The 22,745-nt window shown below is 31.6% G+C and overlaps 3 protein-coding genes across 3 annotated transcripts; 1 reads left to right on the plus strand and 2 right to left on the minus strand.

Annotated features, from left to right (window-relative positions):
- Window positions 1-819: 819 nt before the first annotated feature.
- On the plus strand, window positions 820-2,683 carry LOC150027804 (cyclin-A1-1-like; the record flags this gene model as incomplete). Its single annotated transcript, XM_090301513.1, has 8 exons — window positions 820-948; window positions 1,042-1,414; window positions 1,495-1,631; window positions 1,788-1,880; window positions 2,055-2,188; window positions 2,273-2,348; window positions 2,438-2,514; window positions 2,614-2,683. Coding segments are annotated over 8 exons (1,089 nt in total), but the record flags the coding sequence as incomplete, so codon positions are not given.
- A 718-nt stretch (window positions 2,684-3,401) lies between these two features.
- On the minus strand, window positions 3,402-9,723 carry LOC150027805 (replication factor C subunit 4-like). Its single transcript, XM_090301514.1, has 5 exons — window positions 9,712-9,723; window positions 9,098-9,213; window positions 8,929-8,998; window positions 8,775-8,848; window positions 3,402-3,571 (listed from the first exon to the last, which is right to left on the minus strand). Exons 1-5 carry the CDS (start codon window positions 9,721-9,723, stop codon window positions 3,427-3,429), a joined length of 417 nt encoding a protein of 138 aa, XP_090157640.1. The 3' UTR covers window positions 3,402-3,426.
- Window positions 9,724-9,820: 97 nt separating this feature from the next.
- LOC150027806 (replication factor C subunit 4-like) lies at window positions 9,821-12,299 on the minus strand. The gene is made up of 4 exons (XM_090301083.1): window positions 12,233-12,299; window positions 10,226-10,283; window positions 10,074-10,152; window positions 9,821-9,991 (listed from the first exon to the last, which is right to left on the minus strand). The coding sequence occupies exons 1-4, from the start codon at window positions 12,276-12,278 to the stop codon at window positions 9,836-9,838; spliced, it is 339 nt and encodes a 112-aa protein (XP_090157209.1). The 5' UTR covers window positions 12,279-12,299; the 3' UTR covers window positions 9,821-9,835.
- Window positions 12,300-22,745: the final 10,446 nt, after the last annotated feature.

Raw genomic sequence — 22,745 nt, forward strand, 5'->3', positions numbered from 1 at the left:
AGTCATTAATATATAAAGTCATTTTATATAAACGCTCTTAGAAAATCATCATATATTTTATATGGTGGTCCTAAGATTGGTGGATTCAGATGCAAAACCAACAATGGGTTTCATATATGAAGAGATGGATCGTTTAAAGGAGAAGATTAAGAACAATTTTAATCATATTAAGAAAAGGTAAAAAATTTATAGCTTTTCTCTTTAAAAATTTAATTACTCCTTCTTCTTCTATTACTTATATGATAGTTAGTATTGATTACTATTGAATGAATGTATGTAGCTATGAAGAGGTTTGGAAAATAATTGATGCAAGATGGGATAATCAACTTCATAGGCCTCTACATGCAGCTGCATACTATCTCAATCCTCAATTCCATTATGAACCTGAGTTTAGATCTGATGATCCTGAGGTGAAAGAAGACTTGTATACATCCATGAGAAGATTGGTTAAGGATGCTGCTGAAAGAAGGATAATTAATGTGCAACTTGTTGAGTATCATTTTGGTAGAGGAGCCTTTGCAATGGATGACGCAAAGGAAAGTAGAAAAACAATACTTCCTGGAGAATGGTGGGAGATGTTTGGGTATAGAACTCCAGAGTTGAAGAGGTTTGCTATCCGAATTCTAAGCTTGACTTGTAGCTCTTCTGGATGTGAGCGAAATTGGAGCTCATTTGAAATGGTAATTGAAGTTATTTATAATTTCTTTATTTAGTTTTATATGGTTAGTTACTAAATTTCCTATTTAATATAGGTTCATACAAAGAGAAGAAACCATTTGCATCCACCACTGCTTCCTCCTCTACCTCCTCCTCTAGAAACCGTTTGCATCCACCACCTCTTCCTCCTCTACCTCCTCCTCTTTAGTCGCTCCTACAAACGTGCCAAAGAAGCGTCCACCTCTCTCTAACCTCACCAACACCGTCGCTCACCGCAACTCTTCCTCTTCGGTACTAATTCCTCTTTTAACTAATTCTGCAAACTTAACACACATCGCAAACAGCTTCATTAACTATTGCTTCTTGCGAATTTCGCATTGCTAGGTTTCGTGCGCAGCTAAACTCGCGAAGACGAAGAAAGAGCCTGTTCCGCTCTGCTCAGGCAATAAAAGGCCTGCGTTGGCGAATGTCAAACCTATTAATGCAGTTGTTTTCCCCAAGGCTAATTCTCTCCCTGCGAGGAATCAAGCTCCTCCTCCTCCACTCGTTGTCACTGTTACTGTTCCTCCTCCGGTGCTGGAAGCTTCACCTAGTACATCTGATGCAATGTCGGTTTCTATGGATGAGTCGATGTCTTCTTGTGACTCCTTCAAGAGTCCTGACATTGAATATGTGGACAATAGTGATATTGCGGCTGTTGATTCAATTGAGAGGAAGACGTTCAGCAATCTCAATATCTCTGATTCTGCCGAATCAGGTTTCATTCTGGTCACTTCTACTGAATATAAAATTATCTGCTCATGTTTTTACATTAGATATTGATTGAAGTCTTTGCAGGCAACATTTGTAGTAGAGACATACTTGTTGAGTTGGAAAAAGGGGATAAGTTTGTCAATGTTGATAACAATTACGCGGATCCTCAGCTCTGCGCATCCTTTGCTTGTGATATCTACAAGCACCTTCGTGCGTCTGAGGTATAGTTAAGCTACATTTGAAAAATATATGCAGTGATCTCTGTTATTTTTGTTTTTATGATCAGGGTAAGCAAAGAAAATGTGGCTATTAGAATAATTGCTGTTTATTTTAGAATGTCGTATTGGTCTAATATTTTCTAGTTTTTGAAATATTAGGCAAAGAAAAGGCCTTCCACAGACTTCATGGAGAGAATTCAGAAGGACATAAACCCCAGCATGCGTGCAATATTGATTGACTGGCTTGTGGAGGTAAATGATGTTTGTTGATAACTACACATGTTAAACTCAAACATTATTATATTGCAAATAGGAATATGTAGGTAATATTTTATTCTTGGGGGAACGTCGCTGTTCTTTCCAATAATAGTTCAGTGCCACACCTGGTGTATATGGCTACATGCTAAACTCAGTTTCGGATTGCAGGTGGCTGAAGAGTATAGACTAGTACCTGATACATTGTATTTGACGGTAAACTACATTGACCGGTATCTTTCAGGAAATGTGATGAACAGACAAAGATTACAATTACTTGGTGTTGCCTCCATGATGATTGCCTCGTAAGGAGTCATACAAGTTCCTCGTAATTTTTCTGATTGATGGGGTTTCTAGTATTGATATTGGTTTTTGGTATTTGTTTGCAGTAAATATGAGGAGATTTGTGCACCTCAGGTGGAAGAATTTTGTTACATTACTGATAACACGTACTTCAAAGACGAGGTTTGGTTTGAATTCATTTGAGGCTTCAGGTTAACTGTTTATGTATGTATTTGAGGACCTCACATCTCAAGCAAAATTATCCGATGCAGGTTTTGCAGATGGAATCTGCTGTTTTAAATTTTCTCAAGTTCGAAATGACAGCCCCAACGGTAAAATGTTTCTTAAGGTACTGTAGTTCATAATGGATTAGTATGAGATTGATCGTTTGAAATTATTTCAAGCCGTTCTGATATAAAACTATTTTCTTTCTCGGTATAATTTACAGAAGATTTGTACGTGCAGCCCAAGGAGTTTTTCTCGGTATAACAGTTTTTCTTGTAACAATTATTCCCTAAGAAACAGCACAGACTTAACACAGTTGGAATGTTACTCATTAGTCTGGTGGAGTCAAGCAGAATATGTTAAAAGCATCACATTCAAAGATTACATTATTTGATGTGAAGAGGTTAAGTTAAATTACACATGAAAACTATAAGAAAATAGAAATCATATAACTTAATTGTTTGAAAATTGAGTGTGTTGATCAGGAAATGCCGCTCACCTGCAAGTATGTGATTGCCCGACAAAGATCTCCTTGAGAAAAAGAACTAAGGGTTGAAATAGCCTATGGAAGCAAAGGCATGAAAAATAATCCATTATGATGTAACAAAACCTCTATAGATAAAAGACTGAACATTAAGAATGATACTACATTGTGTGAGAACTAACATGCTTGGTTGGAGAGAAATAGAGGAGAGGGGAGTTGAAGAGGGATTTTAATAAAACTTTTTTGTTTGATTCAAATTCTAAGAGGGAGTGGATTGGGAATGGAGGGGAGCCAAATCCCTCATTCAATTTTTGCTCCCCTCCAATATTGGGGAGATTTGGAGGGGAAGATAAGTCATTTAAAACATTTTAAATGTATTGACAAAAATAATCCTATTTACACTTGGGAACCCAAAATAACAAGGAAATGAATTGTGAACCAAACAAGAAACAAGTTGCTTATCCTCTTTATTGATATCCCTCCCCTCCCTTCCTCTTAACTAAACAGAGTATCTAAAAATCCCTCCTCTTCTTTCCCTTCCCCTCCACTGAACTAAACAGCCCATAAGGTTCTCACCTCAGCATCAAGACAGAGTTCCTCTTCTTTGCATATGTACAAAATCCGGCTGCTCATGATTTCTTCTGACAATGGCTTGAACCTGAATTTTGCACATCTTGAAGCAAGTGGTTCTATAATCCTATGGAAAAAAAATGACAACATATAATGTATGAAGTCAATGTGTTCTATCCTTGGAAACCATTAACAAGAACAAAAGGATGAGTTTGTAATTGAAACCCGAAATGTTTCCCAAGAATTTGGTAGAGTATTCAGCAGCCATAATCCCAAAACTTTGTCATCAAACTTGATGCCCATTTCTGACAATTGATCTCGGAGCCCCTGAAAATCATTTAAGTGATCTGAAATAGAAGTGCTCTCCTTGTACCTCAAATTCATCAAGGAATTCAACAAGTATAATTTATTGTTCCCTGTACTAGAGGCATACAAAGTCTCAATCTTCTTCCATAAGGATTTTGCATCTTCCTCATTAGCAATGTGATTATAAACATTGTCTTCAACATACTGACGAATAAAACCACAAACCTGCTGATGCTCAAACTTCCAATCCTCATCAGTCTTGTCTTTTGGCTTTTCAGTAGCAAATACAGGAAGGGGCAATTTCTTCACAAATAACAGATCCTTCATTTTTCACTTCCACAAGTTATAAGTAGTGTCGTTCAAACAAACCATCTTATTTGTTTTTGCCTCCATCATTCAAGCAGTCTAATAGCTCCAACCAAAGAGCTCTGATACCACTCTGATGGGAAATTCAATACAATAACAATAATATCTCAACAAGAGCAATACGCAACGGATAACAATTTCCCCAACTTGCAAGAATCTGTGAGCAGCAATAGCAAATAATGGCAGCAACACTTAACACACTTCAAGAAGACACAAGAATTTTAACGTGGAAAACCTTCTCAATGTGAGAAGTAAAAACCATGGGCACAAACCAGTCAATCAAGGTTCCACTATGATAAAAAATTATGGTTACAAGAGACTCAAATCACAGCACAATTTGTGCTCAATGACCAGCCAAATACCAATACAACAGAGATGAAAACAGAGAACAAGGAACCTGAAAAATTCACAAACTGCAGTTACCGTACACGGCATATATGTCACTTTTCCAGTGACTTTTGAACAATCCGAACGGTCAAACTGCAGAACCACGAGGTATGAACCTGTTGACAAAGGTTCAGCCCGATCCAACGGTGGACGAAACGGCAGCAGCAATCTGAAAATTCCCGTTCTCAAAAGAAACGCTAAAAAACGCTGCTGCAGTGTGAGATGAATTTCTCTCTGCTCAAACACCTTCTGCAAGATCCGAACGGTCAGATTGAAGTTACCTGTATGAACCTGCTGACAAAATTTCAGCCCGATCCAACGGTGAACAAAGAGTCGATGGTGGACAGAAGTTGCTGAGCGAAGCTTTCTCTCTCTTTAATCTTTTCTCTCTCTTTTTCTCTCACTTTTTCTCTCTCTTCTCTATGTGCTACTGGCTCTGCCCCTTTTTGAAAAACTCTAAAGGTTAATGTTGGAATGGGCCTCCACATAGGAAGTGAGCCCAAACCCAACAGCTCGTACAATCAAACAAATATTATTTATAACGCAGGCTCTCCTATCTTATCAGCAGGGAACTTTTGACCTCATCACCGCATCAACTTTCCATTGATGTTAATCGTTGATTCAGTACTAGATATAAATAAAAATGGAAAACATGTCCTAAAAATCAGACAACATGCAACTGTAAAACAATATTTTTAAGAAAAATAACAGTTTTTCTTGTAACAATTATTCCCTAAGAAACAACACAGAATTAACATACTTGGAACGTTACTCATTAGTCTGGTGGAGTCAAGCAGAATATGTTAAAAGCATCACATTGAAAGATTACATTATTTGATGTGAAGAGGTTGAGTTAAATTACACATGAAAACTATAAGAAAATAGAAATCATATAACTTAATTGTTTGAAAATTGAATGTGTTGACCAGGAAATGCCGCTCACCTGCAAGTATGTGATTGCCCGGCGAAGATCTCCATGAGAAATAGAACTAAGGGTTGAAAGAGCCTATGGAAGCAAAGGCATGAAAAATAATCCATTATGATGTAACAAAACCTCTAAAGATAAAAGACTGACCATTAAGAATGATACTACATTGTGTGAGAACTAACATGCTTGGTTGGAGAGAAATAGAGGAGAGGGGAGTTGGATTGGGAATGGAGGGGAGCCAAATCCCTCATTCAATTTTTGCTCCCCTCCAATATTGGGGAGATTTGGAGGGGAAGATAAGTCATTTAAAACATTTTAAATGTATTGGCAAAAATAATCCTATTTACACTTGGGAACCCAAAATAACAAGGAAATGAAGGTAAATTAATTTTTAAAAAGTCTCCCCTCCCCTTGTGAACCAAACAAGAAACAAGTTGCTTATCCTCTCCATTTATATCCCTCCCCTCCCTTCCTCTTAACTAAACAGAGTATCTAATCAAAATCCCTCATCTTCCTTCCCTTCCCCTCCACTGAACTAAACAGCCCATAAGGTTCTCACCTCAGCATCAAGACAGAGTTCCTCTTCTTTGCATATGTACAAAATCCGGCTGCTCATGATTTCTTCTGACAATGGCTTGAACCTGAATTTTGCACATCTTGAAGCAAGTGGTTCTATAATCATATGGAAAAAAAAATGACAACCATATAATGTATGAAGTCAATGTGTTCTATCCTTGGAAACCATTAACAAGAACAAAAGGAAAAGGACTGTATCAATATATCACATTAACATGGCGTTTGATACCAAAGCAACTTTTCATACATGGGAATCATGATTCCTGATCAATATGAATCTTGAGAATTATGATTCACACAAATGATAAGTTTTATTTGGTTGATCAAATATATTACCAGAAATACTTATACAAGTTTTCTATAATTCAAAGAATAATGTCATTTATACAAAATTCTTACCACATTAAGTGATTTAATAACAATAACATGATATTCTTTTTTCCATTAAGACTTTCCTTTTAACTAAAGAATGTTAGATTTTCTTCTCCGTAAATGTCCATTCAAAGGAAATGGTGCTGCCTGAAAAATTAATTTTTAAAAGGTTATATAAACTTCCAATCCTTGGACATAGGGATGGCAAATGAACCCATATGTGCGGGCATTATTCAAACCTATCCCGATTTTGACAAGAAATCCTCGCATTAACTACAGTACGGGTATGGATAATACCCAATTTATTAAATTGGGGATGAGAATGGATATGTACATATCTACCCCGTTTTTTTTTTCATACATTTCCCAGTACTCATCCATGTCCTCATACTCATCCCCATTTTAAATTACTAAAACACTTTTAATTTATTAGGTAATTTAAAAAACTTATATTAAGTTTTCTTTGGTCCTTAGTTTTGTAACTTATTTCTAGGTCTTACATTTGGTCATTTTTACTCTTTTCTATAATTATTTGACCTTTATTCAATTGTTATTTAATACTCTAATTTGATATTTATACAATTATAATTTTTTTTCTTGATATTTGACATTAGAGAAAATAAAATTCATATCCTATTAATATTTAATACTTGATAATATCATGTTTCCTTTAATGTGATTTTTATTTTTTATAAAAAAAATATTTAATTAAAATGTGTGTTAGAGATCTCACATCAACTAGAGATTAGAGCATTTCTTAACATGGTATCAAAATCATTTCGAATCTATCCTAGCGAGAGTTTCATATGCCTATCGTGTCACTCGCTATCGAGCTGCTATCAGACCATCCATAAATATAAATATATAGTCTCACGCACGAGTTGATAGTTTCAACGTGAGGAGGGTGTGTTGGATATCTCATGTCGACTAGACATTAGAGGTTTTCTTAATAATGTGAAACAATGTTATTCAAAACCAATTATGGTGGAAACTAACAGAGGATTTTCTAATCAATGCCACAACATGGCAATGGCAATGCGAGTTTGTCATGGCAGCCACTTTTTGCATCATGAGATACTAGCAGTGAAGAAAGATGGCATAAAAGACAGATAGAAGGAGGCTTGCAACGGCAACACAAGATCTAATGAGGTTGTGTGGTTGTTGCACGAGGTTTGATTAGGCTGTGGTGACAGTGGAAAATCAAGAAATTACATGAGACGAGGTGTGGAGTGGCTAAGTTGGAAATGTTTTGTTGCTATTTTAAGTTTGAAATTTGTGGTGTATTTATATATTGAATTTCTTTTGACGCAATGCTTCTGCCATAACCCGTTATGGTTTTTGTTATAACTTCATAAAGGATTGATATTTTCCATTATCAAATCAAATATTGATAACACTGATGTGAAATAGCAAAGGGGCAAGTATGGGTTGGGTACAAGTATACACATGTTCCTTGATGGGCATGGGGATGAGACAAAAAATTCATAATTGTTGGATATAAGGATGGGAATGGGGATGAATGTTTACTTCAAGGATGGGATGAGATAGTAAAACCCGCACTTGTCCCACCCCATTGCCATCCCTTTGGATACAAAATAAAAGTCCTTTTACAATGCACCCCATAAGGTTTAATTACCATTTGGTACCTACAATTGCAACAACTTTCCCTTTTAGTTGCTATAGTTTAAAACATTCTCTTCTGGTTCCTATAATTGCCATGTTTTTACCCTTTGGGTCATTGTTCTCTAAAGTCATACAACGACATTTCAGATTAATGTTGATTAAATGAACCACGTCTCATTCATTTCAAACAATGTTAGCCAACACTTGGCAAGGAGAACGAAAGGGTAAAGAGATGCAAATACAGGGACCAAAATTAGATGTTTTAGGTTATAAGGGCTAAAAGGGGAAATGTTGCAACAATAGGGACCAAAAGAATAATTAAAACTTCATTAGCATTACATGTCAAAATTGATGGAAATCATGGTCATGGTATCTTATGGACATATCTATTATAATTTTGTAGTTAAAATTATTTATTTAGGTGCTTTAAACCTTAGGCTTAGACTTGTTTGATTCCTTGATGTTGGTTGTTATTAATGTGTTCATCTCTCAAACTCTTTTTTTTGTCATTAATTATGAATTTATTCAATTTAGGAGTTCTTATCTTATTTTTCAGCATATATACGTGTGGTATAAAACTTATGCTATGCGTATCATAAAGCTTCAAAATAGCAATTGTCCTATAACTCGCTATAGCTTTTTTGGAGCCAACCACTCCATGGCACTATTTGGATTAATTACTTTCATCATGGTGACTATAATACTCATTAGCTCCTTAAAGATATGAGAATACCAAATTAAGAAGAACATATTAGCATGAAAGACAAGATACCTGCTCACATAGTTGCATATAAAAAAGAACCTTGTAACTTTAGAGTAAGTTTCCATCGTACGCCTCAGGGCATTCTGTACAGCAATTGAAGGTGGTGTGAAACCAGAACACTTTGAGACAGCAACGTTAGAAATGAAAAACATAACAAACATGCCTGAGCATCTTCTGTCATTGAATCAGCCTCATCTAGAACAATAATCTTAAATGGTGGACAAGGATGACCCCTGCAATATCAAAACACCATAACAAAGAGGAAGTTATTCAAATCTTACAAGCAGAGAAAGGAGGGGGAAAGACTTTTAAGAGAATTATATTTCCCATACTTCTTACGCTTGTTAGTACCAACAGCCACAACAGCAAAATCTTTTATCTTTGTACGAACAACATTAATCCCTCTATCATCACTTGCATTCAGCTCCAGCACCCTGGACTTATAGAGCTCAGGTCGGTAATATATAGTTGTTAGAAATTAAATTACATGTGCCATTGTGTCCATCAGCACAACAGATTAGCTTAAGGAAGAAAACGGAAGCATTTTTTACTACCAATGAATCCCAACTCATAAAACAAACAAAATTGACATTTTGATAAATTCAACCCTCAAAATGATCCTCTACTGCATAACATTAGGTCTTTCATTTCTAACAGTTGAACAAAAAATATTCCTAGTAAAATTATTACCATAAGTTGCTATTAAAGTGATGCACAATTTGCATAGTCTTTGGATCTCTATGACTCAACATGTCAAGAATTCAAAGGTAGTTATATAAATTTTGTGAAAATATTTGAACTTAAGGTATTCCTTAAATTAGATTTGATTTCCTTTTTACTCGGTAAATGATTTCATGGTGAAACTGACTAACAAAGGTTTATTGAAATATTCTTAAGAGTGTAAAGCATATTTTAAGAGAAAGTTTTAACAGATAGTTCATATCACCTTGGTTTCCATTACATGTAGTCAATCTTGGATTCTTGATTAGATATTATTTAGCAGCTCTGTTTATTTTGATCTACAGAGCAACCAAAGCTAGTAGTTGTTAGAGCTGCTTAAGGTCTCTTGATCACAAGAAATTGGCATAACAGTTAGAAATAAACAAGCGCTCTTCTAATTGTGAAAATAAAACTAAAGAGGGATACCCAAAAAGCTGGTGGGCAATTGCAAGAGCAGTAGTTGTTTTTCCAGTGCCGGGAGGACCATAGAAGAGCATGTAGGGGCACTGCAATACAAGATTAGCTTGATTCATTGAGGAAGAGGAGGAGGAGGAAAGGGAAAAGTAGGTATTTGAAAAGGATAATTACACTTCCAGTTTCAAGGGTATTTGTTAGCACTCGAACAACTTCTTCTTGGTGGGCAACATCTTTCACTTTCCTTGGTCGGCTGGGTTACAACATTCAAAATTAGATTTGTACAAAATAAAATATAGAAATAATTGAAAGAGAACTTATGTTACTATTTCTCGACCCATTGCTGAGAGCTCTGCATGATTGAGGCCGTCTTATTTTCACACACTATTAAAAAGAAAAAAGAAAAAGTTTTAAAACAGCATATATCAAGGCAATAACATACCAACACAGTATCATATCAGGGATTGAAACATACAGATAGCTACTAGGAAGTTGCATATCATAATATAGAAAAATGAGGTATGTTAATGATAGATTGATAACAGTTACTATCTTCATTTGGTGTATTAGAACTTAAAACCAGACCCAGTTATGAGAAACCTGATGCGAAGCCTACCAATAGGAAACTTAAGTTGTTTGTAACATAAATGAAAGCAATAGAATATGGATACATAAGATAGTGCATAATAGAATGTGACTTCTATCACTTCTTAAAATATCTTATAATATTTTGAGTGTATCTGATGTACTTAAAGGAAAATCACACATGCAGCAAGTATAAACAGATGGAGTCTGACGTTTAAACTATTTAAAGAGAAACATGGTTAAAAGAGCAGTGTGAAAGATGGACTGAAGGAAAATATAGCCACAACAAAATTTCATAACCTTGCATTGCATATTCTGAAATAGATGTCCAAACAAACAAACACATCACTGAACATAAGAACTAAACAGAAACATATCAGTGACAGTGAACACCACACATCAACCACACAAAAAAAACTATGGGGTCAAAAAACAAAAAGGGAAGACCCTTGATTCAAGTATTCTTGCCACAGAACAAATGAAATTGCAGAGGGAAGCAAAACAAATCAGTCCAAAACCCTTCAGATTGAAAACAACCCCAGACACCAAACACTTGATATTTATATGTTGTTGTTCAAAATCCTTCCTTTTTCATACAGCCTAAATATGAAAATTCTGATACCCAAGTTGAGCGCAAATAAATAGTTCTAACAGAAAACATCTTTGTTATTTTTTAAGCCGATATTCATGTTTCTTTTTCCTTTGGGCTTGTAGCTAGCTAGCTTCAACTCGAATTCCATATCGGTGAGAGAGAGAAAACTTACCAATTATCATAAATATATCATGTACTAACAAATATATAAACAAGTTGCAACTATGTAAGCTTATAAAAGGCAAGCATTAGCATATTTCCTACAAAATCAAATTAGAGCCCTTTCGTAACTGTTGTGTGCTACTAAACATGTGCCAATGCACCAAACAGTTGTAAAGGCAAGCACTGCGACAATGGATGAAAAAGAAAAAAACATACACTGATTAAAACATTCAAATAGGAAGATTACGAGAATGAGAGAAGAATAAAATACAGATTATATGACTGAAATGGAACACTTCAGAGGAAGGTGGATAGTAAGTATCACAATTGCGAGTCTGGAGAGGAAGGATGAAATAATTTGGGATTATGATAGTAAATGGAGGAAAGAGTTTAGAGAGTGAGGGTTTTCTGTTCTTCTTTAGGGTTTAGGTCCCAATTATTTGTGTAAGGAGGGAACATGTTGCGAGAGTATTTTTCCCGCATGTAAAATTTCATCTAATAGAAAAAAATGGATTAAGACCCTTTTAAATTATAAATTAATAAGTTTCATTTTATTTTTAGTTCTTCAAATTTAATATAAACTTTTGAAATTATTTTAAAAAATTAAATATTTAAAATTTCTTGATTTCAGAAAGAGGGTTTCTTTTACACTCCTATATTTTTTCTCCAACCCTACATCTTCTAAAATATCCAAATTATTCTTAATAATTTTAAATGGTTATAAAATAGGATGTTCGGTCAAAGAAAAGAGTCTTCAGAAAAGGAAATCTGAAAAACAAAAACATCATTCTGAAATACTCTTTCTAGGATACATTTATTGATTTCCAAAATGGAAAAAATATTTAAAATGGTTAGCCCTTTTCAAAAACAGGTTAAGGACTACCTAGACTACCTTTTTTGGAATATATGCACCTTCTCATTTCATTCCAGATTTATCATTTACACAAATATTATGGATTATAAATTCCGAAAGCAACACAAAAATGAATTTTACCTTTCTTCTTCGACGAACAACGTTTCCAAAACCATCCACTAACCATCGCACAGAAAAGAAGCACACATGTTTGTTGATATTTACGGAGAACTCACGCACTAAAATCACCAAAATCGCCCATAATACTCATTGCGGCTTGCTCTGAGCAGTGACAACAAAGAAATGTTTGTTTAGGTTCTTAAAACCTCTTAGGGTTAATTTTGTCAATTCACATTTCTGATGGGATGGTGAGTACAGTAAAAAAATATTTTTAATAGTTCTTGACATTAATTAATAATAAATTATTTTATTTATGCACTTTCCCATTTCATTCTACATTTATCATTTACACAAATATTATGGATTATAAATTTCGAAAGCAACACATAAATGAATCTTACCTTTCTTCTTTGACGAACAACGTTTCCAAAACCATCCACTAACCATAGCACAGAAAAGAAGCACACATGTTTGTTTATATTTACTGAGAACCCACGCACTAAAATCACAAAAATCGCCCAGAATACTCATTGCGGCCTGCTCTGAGCAGTGACAACGAAAATGACAGAGAAGAAATAAATGTTTGTTTAGGTTCTTAAAACCTCTTAGGGTTAATTTTGTCAATTCACATTTCTGATGGGATGGTGAGTACAGTAAAAAAATATATTTTTAATAATTCTTGACATTAATCAATAATAAATTATTTTAAAAATAAAAATCATATATTTTATATTAGAAGAATTAAAATATTTCTTTAAATATTAGGAACGAATATCACATTATCTTAAATTTTAGGAATTAAATACAATGAATTACTAAGTGAAATCTAATTGAACCGAAAAAATATTATAAAAAAAAAATCAAAGAAGAATAAAACCATAATCTAATACTTGATATAGTAAACTTCTTTTAAAAATTATGTAAAACTATATATCTTGTTTAGATAAGTAAAAGTAGATACTTGAATAACCTGGTGAGTGTACTACTAATTAAACTTTCAAACATGATTTAAGTGATTTAAGGCTAATGAAAGTTGTTCATAGTTAATTGGGGACAAGTTTTCACCTAACCAAATTAAGAAAATAATAATAATAAGTTTTTATCCGTGTACATGATAGTTGTAGCAGCAATATGCAATTCAAATTGGTAGACAACTCAAGTGTCAAAATGGTCAATATTTACTAGATTGAAACGAACCAAATAAAAGAGAGCACAACAACACCATTTTGAATGATATTTTTTGAATTTTCCTAAATTTACTCATACACACGTGAGTATATAAGTTAGTATTCTTCAAGTGTAAATGGTTTATGTGTAGCATCAAAAGATGAAGATAAAGATGTGATTTTTTTTTGTGTATTGTAAAAAATCATGAATACAAGGCCGACTTTGCAATTTAATTTTAGAGTTTTTTTTATTTGATCTCCGTTAATAATGATGAAGTCATGTAATAAAGACAAAATATCTATAATAAGATATGACGAGAATTTAGTATATAAAGTATTTTTTCAATAGTATCTATTGGATGTGGAATATACTATTTAACAGTGGTATATTAATTCTATCTTCTATTTAATATTAATTAATTTTTCAAAGTTTATATTATACTTATTAAATCATTTTTTATCACATCAACTTTAGTTATCACATATTTATGGTTAATTGAGATTTTTAAAAAAATAATATTATATATAGAATTAATATTCAATTTAATATAATAATTTAAAAAAAACAATGTTAATATTTTTTTTTAAAATATTCATTTACGTTCGTTCCATACTGTACAAATTAATGTTATTATGTATGTGACATCATCAATAATTATCATGTTTTATGAAGATGTAATAACCATTAAACTTTATTAAAAAAATAAATTAAATTTTTAAAAATAATTATATTAAATTAAATATTATCCTAAATATATTATTTTGATTGGTATGAATAATTACCACCTCTTCTTGAGAGACTCTTAGTCCCATTGTTTCGTAGTGATACTGTTTTTTTTTTAGTGATTGTGTAATTTACTTTCTCTTTTCTACTTCTGATCTCCTCTTTCTGACCTCCTCTTTGTTGACTCTTATTTGCTTATTTTTATTTTTTGTTGTCCTCTTATTTTACATGTGATTTCTCCATAAGTTATTATTAGCACCTTGTCGATGTCAAGAGCAGTATCAAGAGATTTCAATTTTAACAAATCAAAATATTCTCTGTCATTTTAGTTCTTCATCCTCAGACTCTTTATCTACGTACATTTATCATTTCATACTGTGAATATTTATATCACATGTCACTTGTTAACAATTTAATTTAATAAGAGAACACATTCACTTATTTTAAATAAATTATGATTAATTAAAAAAAATTAAAGATTATAAAACTACATTGAAATAAACGTCCATGCAAAAAAGATATATATTTGACTTAAAAAATAAAAAAATACACTATAAAAATATTTAATTTTAATAGAGGTTTGTTAAGTGAGACAGATTTTGAAGATTTTTAAAAAGAAATTATGATTTTTTATTTATTTTCATTATCAGATTCTTCTAAAATTTCATTGTTTTATGAGAGTATAACTTTTAAGTGTTTCAGGCATACTCTTGCTATCTTCATCTTTTAATCTCACTCACACATACAATTTCTTCTTCGCCGAGAGTATTTTTCTTAAATGTTAGAAAATGTGTTGATTTAAGTTTGAAATATGAGACTTTCATATATTAAGACCCAAGCAATGAGAGAGAACCAAAATAAAATAAAAAGGGATTCCTTGTATTAAGGTGTAAGGCAACTATAATTAGATTTCAGCCATGAGAAAATTGGTGGTTTTTTTCTTAAAAGATAATAATTGTCTATTAAATTATAATTTCAATTAGTGAAATTTTAATTGCTGTTTATGGGTCGTGTGTTGGATTATATTTTGACACCTTTTCTATTATTTTGGACTACATTAGACAGTGAGTGTTCTATGTGGTAATAAGGGAATTAAGGTGTGATCGCATCACACCAATAGAAACTAAATGTAATTTTTCAGCAAGATTTCACATTCATGGTTGGTATTACTTAACTCCATAAAGAAAAACATTCTTTTGGGGTCGTATAAAATTTATTGTCATGATTCAACTACTTAAGCTTTTCTAGGAAGTAGAAGAGAACAGTTTCTCATCTGTTTGGTGAAATGGATAAAAAACAAGAACAAGACCAGGAGAACTCAAACATGTATGACATTGATGTTACTATATTAGAATAGATGCATATTTGATAAAAACAGTTATTGATTAAATTTTAAAAACATTTGTATTTCTGTGATTGCTCACTACTTTCAAATCTTATAACAATTACTACTAGAGGCTATATTTTTCAAATTTTAACAGTAGACAAATATGTCTAGTGTATGGTAACCAACTGTGCTATTTAGTTGCCTTATGCATTGCACGGACTATGGATTTCATGCCACCATATTTACAGCATCAATATAAAGATGCTCTTAAGCTAACATGGGGGATCATTTTTCACTTTCTCTTGTTTGTTAGGATGAAACTCCTCTTTTATCTTTTTCTTTCATAACTTATTGTAGGCTTTCCTTTTCATTGTTCCATTGGCATTTAGTTTTTTCTTCTTCTTGGGCTGTTTAGCTTTTACAAGAACAAGGAGAGAGATTCAAAGTCATATTTTGATGTTGAGAGAGTCAATGATGGGTCGAAATTGGTGCTTTTTGTGGACATTGAGAATAGAGAAAGAAGAATACTTGATAAGTTAAAAATTATAAAGAAGGAAAAGACTTCAAAATTCTTTAAATAAAGTTGAGGTTGACAAATTATGCAAGAAGGTACTTAGTTTCAGTTTCATAATTTATATGGACAATTTCAATATTAATTTATGAGTACTTATTTTTCTTACTAATTAATGCTTTTAATTAATTGAAATTGGACAGGTTGCAGTTTTGGAGACTGATGCTTCCACAGGTGGGATTATAGCAGAGGAGGCAGGGAAATCCTAAGAAGCAGCAACCAATGCAAAATTCTAACTCTGTTGTGGTGATCACAGAATGGGAAACTTTTGATTAAGGTAAACCAAAATGCTTCACACACATTACAAATGTATTAGTGAGACATCATGTGATAATGAATTGTTTTTCCTTTAAAGAAAAATGGTTAATCTCTCATTCTAAGACTGCAAATTACACTAAAGTGTAGTTCACATTATTTTCTTTGTACATCTACTTGCACCTTTCATATCTTGTGTTTTATATACGATGATTTGGAGTTCCTCTGGAATGCGTTGTGAAATTATACTTTTGTTCTTATTCTTTTTACCCTTTTCAATTTCTTCATTTGGAGTTGATTATGACTGAAACACTAATGTATTTTGGAGTTTATGTTATCTCATCATTTGAACTTCTCTAAATTGTGATTTTCTATCATTGTTTGTAGCGATATGTGAGTGTATGTTTGATCCATGAATTTCCAATTTAGTTCATTTGATCCATGAATTTATACTCGTACATATTGTTTTCACGTATATCAAGGATATTCTCTGGAGAATATCAATCAACATCTTATAAAATTTTATTAAACAAGTCATATTTGATATTAACATTTTTTTTTCATACAAGCAACTTACACTTCGATTTCATGAGTGCGGGGTGAGTTTAAGGTATTCAATAAGGTAATGCTTGCACTCACTTATACACTATGATCGCTATCAAATCACCTATAAATATATAGTCTTACACACGAGTTGACATGTCTCGGTCTGAGGAAGGTGTGCTGGAGATCCCACATTGACTAGAGATAAGGACATTTCATAGTATATAAGTGAGTGCAAACCTCACTTTATAAACCAATTTCATAAGGTTCAGTCAGACTTAAAGTCAACTTCTTAATATTGTATTAAAGCTTTATTGCGCTCTTTGTACAAACTTACCTATACCTTCACCCAGATGAGAACCCCACAACTCTGCTCGTCTCGCTGGTACTTTACTCCAACAATTTTCACTCGTGGAGTAGGTTAATGCTTACGATATTAAGTGCGAAGAACAAGATCAAGTTCATGGACAACACAACTCCTCAACCTGCGAAAATCGATTCCAGCATTTGGAACAATCTCATAACCAAATATAAATCATCAAGATCTAGAATCTTCATTTGTAGGTAAGAAGTTCATATTAAATAATTTAATTTCCAATAAATAGGATTCTTGACTATGGAACCACAAATCATGTATTTTGTACATTATCTATTTTTACTACTTATCACCGCATTAGTTCTATTCTCATAAAGTTACCTAATGACCATTATGTGTTTGGTAACCATTTTGGAATTGTTCATCTCAATCACATAATTTATCTTACTATTGTGCTGTGCTATATGTTATAGATTTTTCTTTTAACCTTGCTTCAATTTCAAAACTTACCTCCTCTCTTAAATGTAAACTCATATTTTCTTCTCATGAGTGTATATGATACATTTTCTTCTCATTTGAGAGCTAGTTGTTGGTTTGTACATTTTCAATAATTCTCATGAATATAATGTCTCTCCTATCTTCAATTGTGTTGCTCAAAACATTAGGCTTTGACATGATAGGATGGGACACCCCTCTAGTGAAAGTTTAAACTTTTAAAAACATATTATCCTAGCATTTACAGACTTATGTTTGTGATGCTTATCATCAAGCAAAACAAAAAGAAACTTCATTTTTTCTTTAAAAATTCGCATGTTGTTCATATTTTTTATTTGATACATATGGATATATGGGGCCATGTCCTGTTATTTTTATGAATGGTTTTAGATACTTCCTCACTGTTATCGATAATTTTCATTATACTTGGATTTTTTCCTATGCGTGATAAGTTTGAAATCAAAGATAATGTTATGAATTTCAGTTCTTATATTGAAAATCATTTTCAAACAAAGATTAAGACTAAATGTACTGATAATGATGTTGAATTTATGATGAAATATTTTTTTGCATCCAAAGGTATTGTTCACTAAACTACTTCTGTGGAAACACCAAAGAAGAATGGTATTGTTGAGACAAAGCATCAATATCTTTTAAATGTTACTAGAGCTCTTTTTTTCATTCTAAACTTATGTTAATTTTTGGACTTTTTCTATCTAGCATGCTACTTACTTAATAATTTGTATTCATATACCTATTCTTAGTAATACCACTCCGCATGAAAAACAATATGATAAAATTTGTGATCGTTATGTTTTGCGTGTGTTTGGATGTTTATGCTACTCTTGTTTAAACCACATACAAAAGGTTTTCTTTTCCTGAATTTGAAAAATCATAAAATTGAGATTTCTAAACATGTTGTTTTTTATGAAAATCAATTTCCGTACATTATCAAAACATTTTTAGACATGTGTTTTACCTATACATTCAAACATATAATTGAAAATTAAATTGATCAATATATTATGGCATAAAGTCGTCAATATTAAAAGATTATTTAATATGTTAATATATTGGTTGGAGGCGTCAAATTTGATATTTGTTCGTTTTGCTGTCAAATTAAGATGATTCCAACGTAGATATTTTTAACGCTAAAAAATGATAATATAATTGTGGTTAGATGATTCTAAATCATTTCCCAACGAATCCAATAATAAAATCAGTAAATCAATGTTCATAATCTATCTACAAGCAAAATAAGTTAGTAGTAACAATAAAAATAAAAAAGGGGTTGAGATTGTTTAATAAAAAAATATAAAAGAATGATTAAAATAGAAAATAAAAAGCGTTGGTTCCCAAGTTCTTTCACCAATAAATTCTTCATAGGTCATCTAAAGGTTATCATCCTTCAATTCTCACATATAGCTAAACCAGATTAAACATGTGTCAATCTAATTTAACTTGAAGTTCACCAGTAAAGCATCATGTGGCCAATAAATTAATTAGAACATTGCGAACTAACTATGAAATCAAAGTTTAAGATAAAGAAGACTCTTAATCATGCGTTCAAGTACAACCTCTCACAAAAACCAGATTTCTAAGAGATTAGAATATTTAAACAACTACTATAGAAAATTGGAAAAAAAATTATTAATCAAAATTTTAGAACTCAATGAGAAATTATAAAATAATCAATAAAAAATGTTTAGTCTTCCATGCGAAGGCAAAAAAGTTACAAAGAAGAAAAGAAACTAAGAGAAAACCATATGAAGCTCCTGACTTTGTCTTTATTAACAATTTCTCAATTTTCAACTTCTCATAATTCTTGAATTTTGTTTCCTTGTATTTTGCAAAATATTTGCTTCCAATTTTGTTGTTGAGATATTGTAGATTTTATTTTCTCATTCTTTTCCTCATATTTGTTTTCTATTTTGATTCAAATAATCAACTTTGACTTTTGCATATTTGACTCATTTGCAAAGATAAACACTTCCTTTAGACTAATCTAAAAAAACACAAAATTAATACAAAAATTAGTTAAGACCAAAGTAAACACAATTATATGAATAAGAATTAAAATAATGAATTTATTTATTATTATAATCTAATAGTATATAATTAGAACTATTCAGTATGAATAAATATATACTTAAAATTTGAGTTTTTGAAATTGGTCAATGTGTTAGTTGAAAAAATAATGATTAATTAAGTATAAATAAAAATTATTCTTATTGTTGGAACCACGGTCATAATCAAAACAATTATTCAATTTCTCCAATTTTGTTAAATTTAATTTATTATAATAAAATATATATTTGAGTGATATCCTTTTAATTTTTTCCATGTTGCATTCAATTAACATAAATAATGTGATTAATTAATTAAATGAACTAAAATTATAACATTATATTCAACTTTCTTAAATTCAAAATAAATAAAATCAAAAAATTACACCCAATTATAAGTAAACACAATTTTTTTTTAAACTTGAAAATTAAACAAAATTACAAACATTAAAAACAAATAAATCCTAAGTATTGAAAGCCGTACACCGAATAGTTAAATCTTTTAAAAAAAAATATAAACTTGCTATTAAACACGATTTTTTAAAACATAAAAATATGCTAATAAGGACGAACTTAAAAAAAAACATGTTTTTAATTACGACTTTACAAAAGAAAAACAAATTATTTTCAAACCTCCCTCCATACCTTTTTCTTTTACATGTATATTAATTTTGAAAAGTCGATTTTTATTTTTTAAAACTTTTTTAAATAATCTTAATTGAAGTATAATCTCAGTTGCATTTCCGCACTTCAAAATTCTCTCTTTTAGTAGCAACACTTCTATTATTTTTCAACTATAACATTTGGTAGAATAATTTAATCATTTAAGCACATGTGAACAACTTAACAAGAATATTCGTTGTATTTTACCTTCCATAGTGTGAAGATATTTTTTTTTAGTTTTGTAGTCAATTTTTCATCTTAAATTTATTTTGTAATTTCTGAAAAAATAACTAAAAATATAGAAAAAATAAAATGATGCTTTTGCTCAAACTAATAATAGAAGTAAACATAATTTTTTTAAATATCTTTCTACTTTATTTGATACAGTTTTTTCATTATTTAAATGAGAAATAATTTAATCATTTTTTTTATGTTTTTATAAAAAGCTTTCATGTTAGGCATTACTATGTTACTTGACATCTCAACTAGGCTGACACCTTAAGTAAAAACAATCATTTGTCATCATATGAAAAAAGTATTATTAAAAAAAAGGAAGAAAATACAAAAATATGGGAGGACTAGACCAAAACCCATATGTTAACAAAAACGATACATAGGTAGACTATACCTATTAATAAAGAATTCTAATAACAGACTAGATGAAAACCTATTATACCAATGAAATGATTCTCTATGAATAAATCTTAAATTAGCCAACTTATTCGCACATGCATTCCCTTCACGAAAAATATGAGTAACCTTATGATGACTTTTTACGGCAAGTGCACCGCGTTTGTCAGAAGTAATAATTGTCCCTCAAGACGGATATCGATCCCACAAGGAACAATAAATTATGAAGTACAATATTCGCTAAATATAACAACATAACAATAAAAATAGTTTAGAAGTTATTGTGTTGGCACTGATCAATCAGAAAACAAACAAAGAATTAGTTGCTTCAATTGGAAAAATATGGATTAGGTTTCATCTCTCCCACTCTCATGTATTTTGATGTTAATATTGAGTTCTTTGATTGAAATTGATGCCCGTAGAAAATTCATTTATATCGATCTCTCGCATATAAAATTCTTAAGAATGTTTTCCTAAATATTGATCCCTCGCATATTTATAAAAACAAGTTAGAATCACACTCAGACGTTAATGACAAATAACATTTCAAGTTTATCCCTAGCACTCAAATATGCTTAAGTATTGATGTTTAGGTCCAAACCCTAAAAATACATCTCGGTCACGAAAAGTTAAAAAGTAAAACAACAATACCAATAATCAATCAGGAACTGAATATCAATATATAAGATATCACCACAATACATAAGAGTTTGAGCATATTACTCCCAATCCCAAAGGGTAGAATTAGCGACGCATACTTCTATCACCTTCCATTCTCCCAATTGGTTACAATTCACTCTATGGTGTTTTCCTCTCAATCTGGCACACTAGGGTTGAGCCTCTAGCCCTCTATTTATCATAGTTTTCTAGGGTTAGGTTGCTTCCTATGTCGCGCTAATGAGCTAAATGATAAAACATAAAAGAGACTCAATCTTTCTTTGCATCTTTTTCCATTCTGGGACCTTCCGGCTTTATCTTTTTAGCTCAAATTATTCTCCTTTATTCTAAATCTCCAATCTTCCCTATAAATCTGCAATTAACACCAAATTTGGCAATAAAGTGCTTTTATTCAAATAAAGCTCATAAAAATGTAAAAAAGTATAAATTCATAAATTATGGATTATTTTATATGTAAATTAGCAATAAATCCTCATAAGTGCCTATATTTTAATATGAAATATTACTGAAATTAGACACTTATCACCTTAAACCTGATTTTTCCACAGTAATTAAGACAAATATTCTATCGATTACGAAACATTCAAGGAACATTTGTCTTAGCAGTAAACGCAGCACAAACAAAGGCATAGTCACATTCCAGCCAGACATTAGTAAGACCTAACTTTTGAGCTTCCTCCAAAGCATATATAACTCCATAAAATTCAGCAACCAAAATAGTTTGAACATAAAAAAACGCAGAGAAAGCTCCAATAAACTACCCCATACTCCCACGGAAAATACTTCCACAAGCGGCAAGACATGGATAACCCTCATCTAATAAGAAGAGAACGTAGAACTTTACCAGTACGAGTGTTAATACCAAAAAACTTGAGCACATTGAAATTGAACATATCATTCCTCATCGAAGCTTTAGATGAATTACCCACTAGACAAGTTAAATCTTTAATAACCAAAATAGCCATAGAAACCTCAATCTTATCCTGAAAATGAGCATAATTCATCATGCGTCATATCATCCAAATAGAAAAAGTTATCACAGCTAACTTAACCAATTTAACCAACAGACTACCATCACTCTTAATAAAAGAAAGAAAATC

This window comes from Phaseolus vulgaris, chromosome 4, assembly GCF_051622355.1.
Source record: "Phaseolus vulgaris cultivar YP4 chromosome 4, ASM5162235v1, whole genome shotgun sequence".
NCBI lineage: Eukaryota > Viridiplantae > Streptophyta > Magnoliopsida > Fabales > Fabaceae > Phaseolus > Phaseolus vulgaris.

What these genes read in the sequence shown, in the direction of transcription:
- LOC150027806 (XM_090301083.1), bottom strand. Translation starts at nt 12,278, where the DNA reads ATGGTTAGTGGATGGTTTTGGAAACGTTGTTCGTCGAAGAAGAAAG. An exon ending in CAGCAATGGGTCGAGAAATA is followed by an intron (nt 10,153 to 10,225) that starts GTAACATAAGTT and finishes GTTGTAACCCAG; the next exon opens with CCGACCAAGGAAAGTGAAAG. An exon ending in ATACCCTTGAAACTGGAAGT is followed by an intron (nt 9,992 to 10,073) that starts GTAATTATCCTT and finishes CTTGTATTGCAG; the next exon opens with TGCCCCTACATGCTCTTCTA.
- LOC150027805 (XM_090301514.1), bottom strand. An exon ending in GGTACTAACAAGCGTAAGAA is followed by an intron (nt 8,999 to 9,097) that starts GTATGGGAAATA and finishes TTGATATTGCAG; the next exon opens with GGGTCATCCTTGTCCACCAT. An exon ending in ATATGCAACTATGTGAGCAG is followed by an intron (nt 3,572 to 8,774) that starts GTATCTTGTCTT and finishes TTTTTTCCATAG; the next exon opens with GATTATAGAACCACTTGCTT.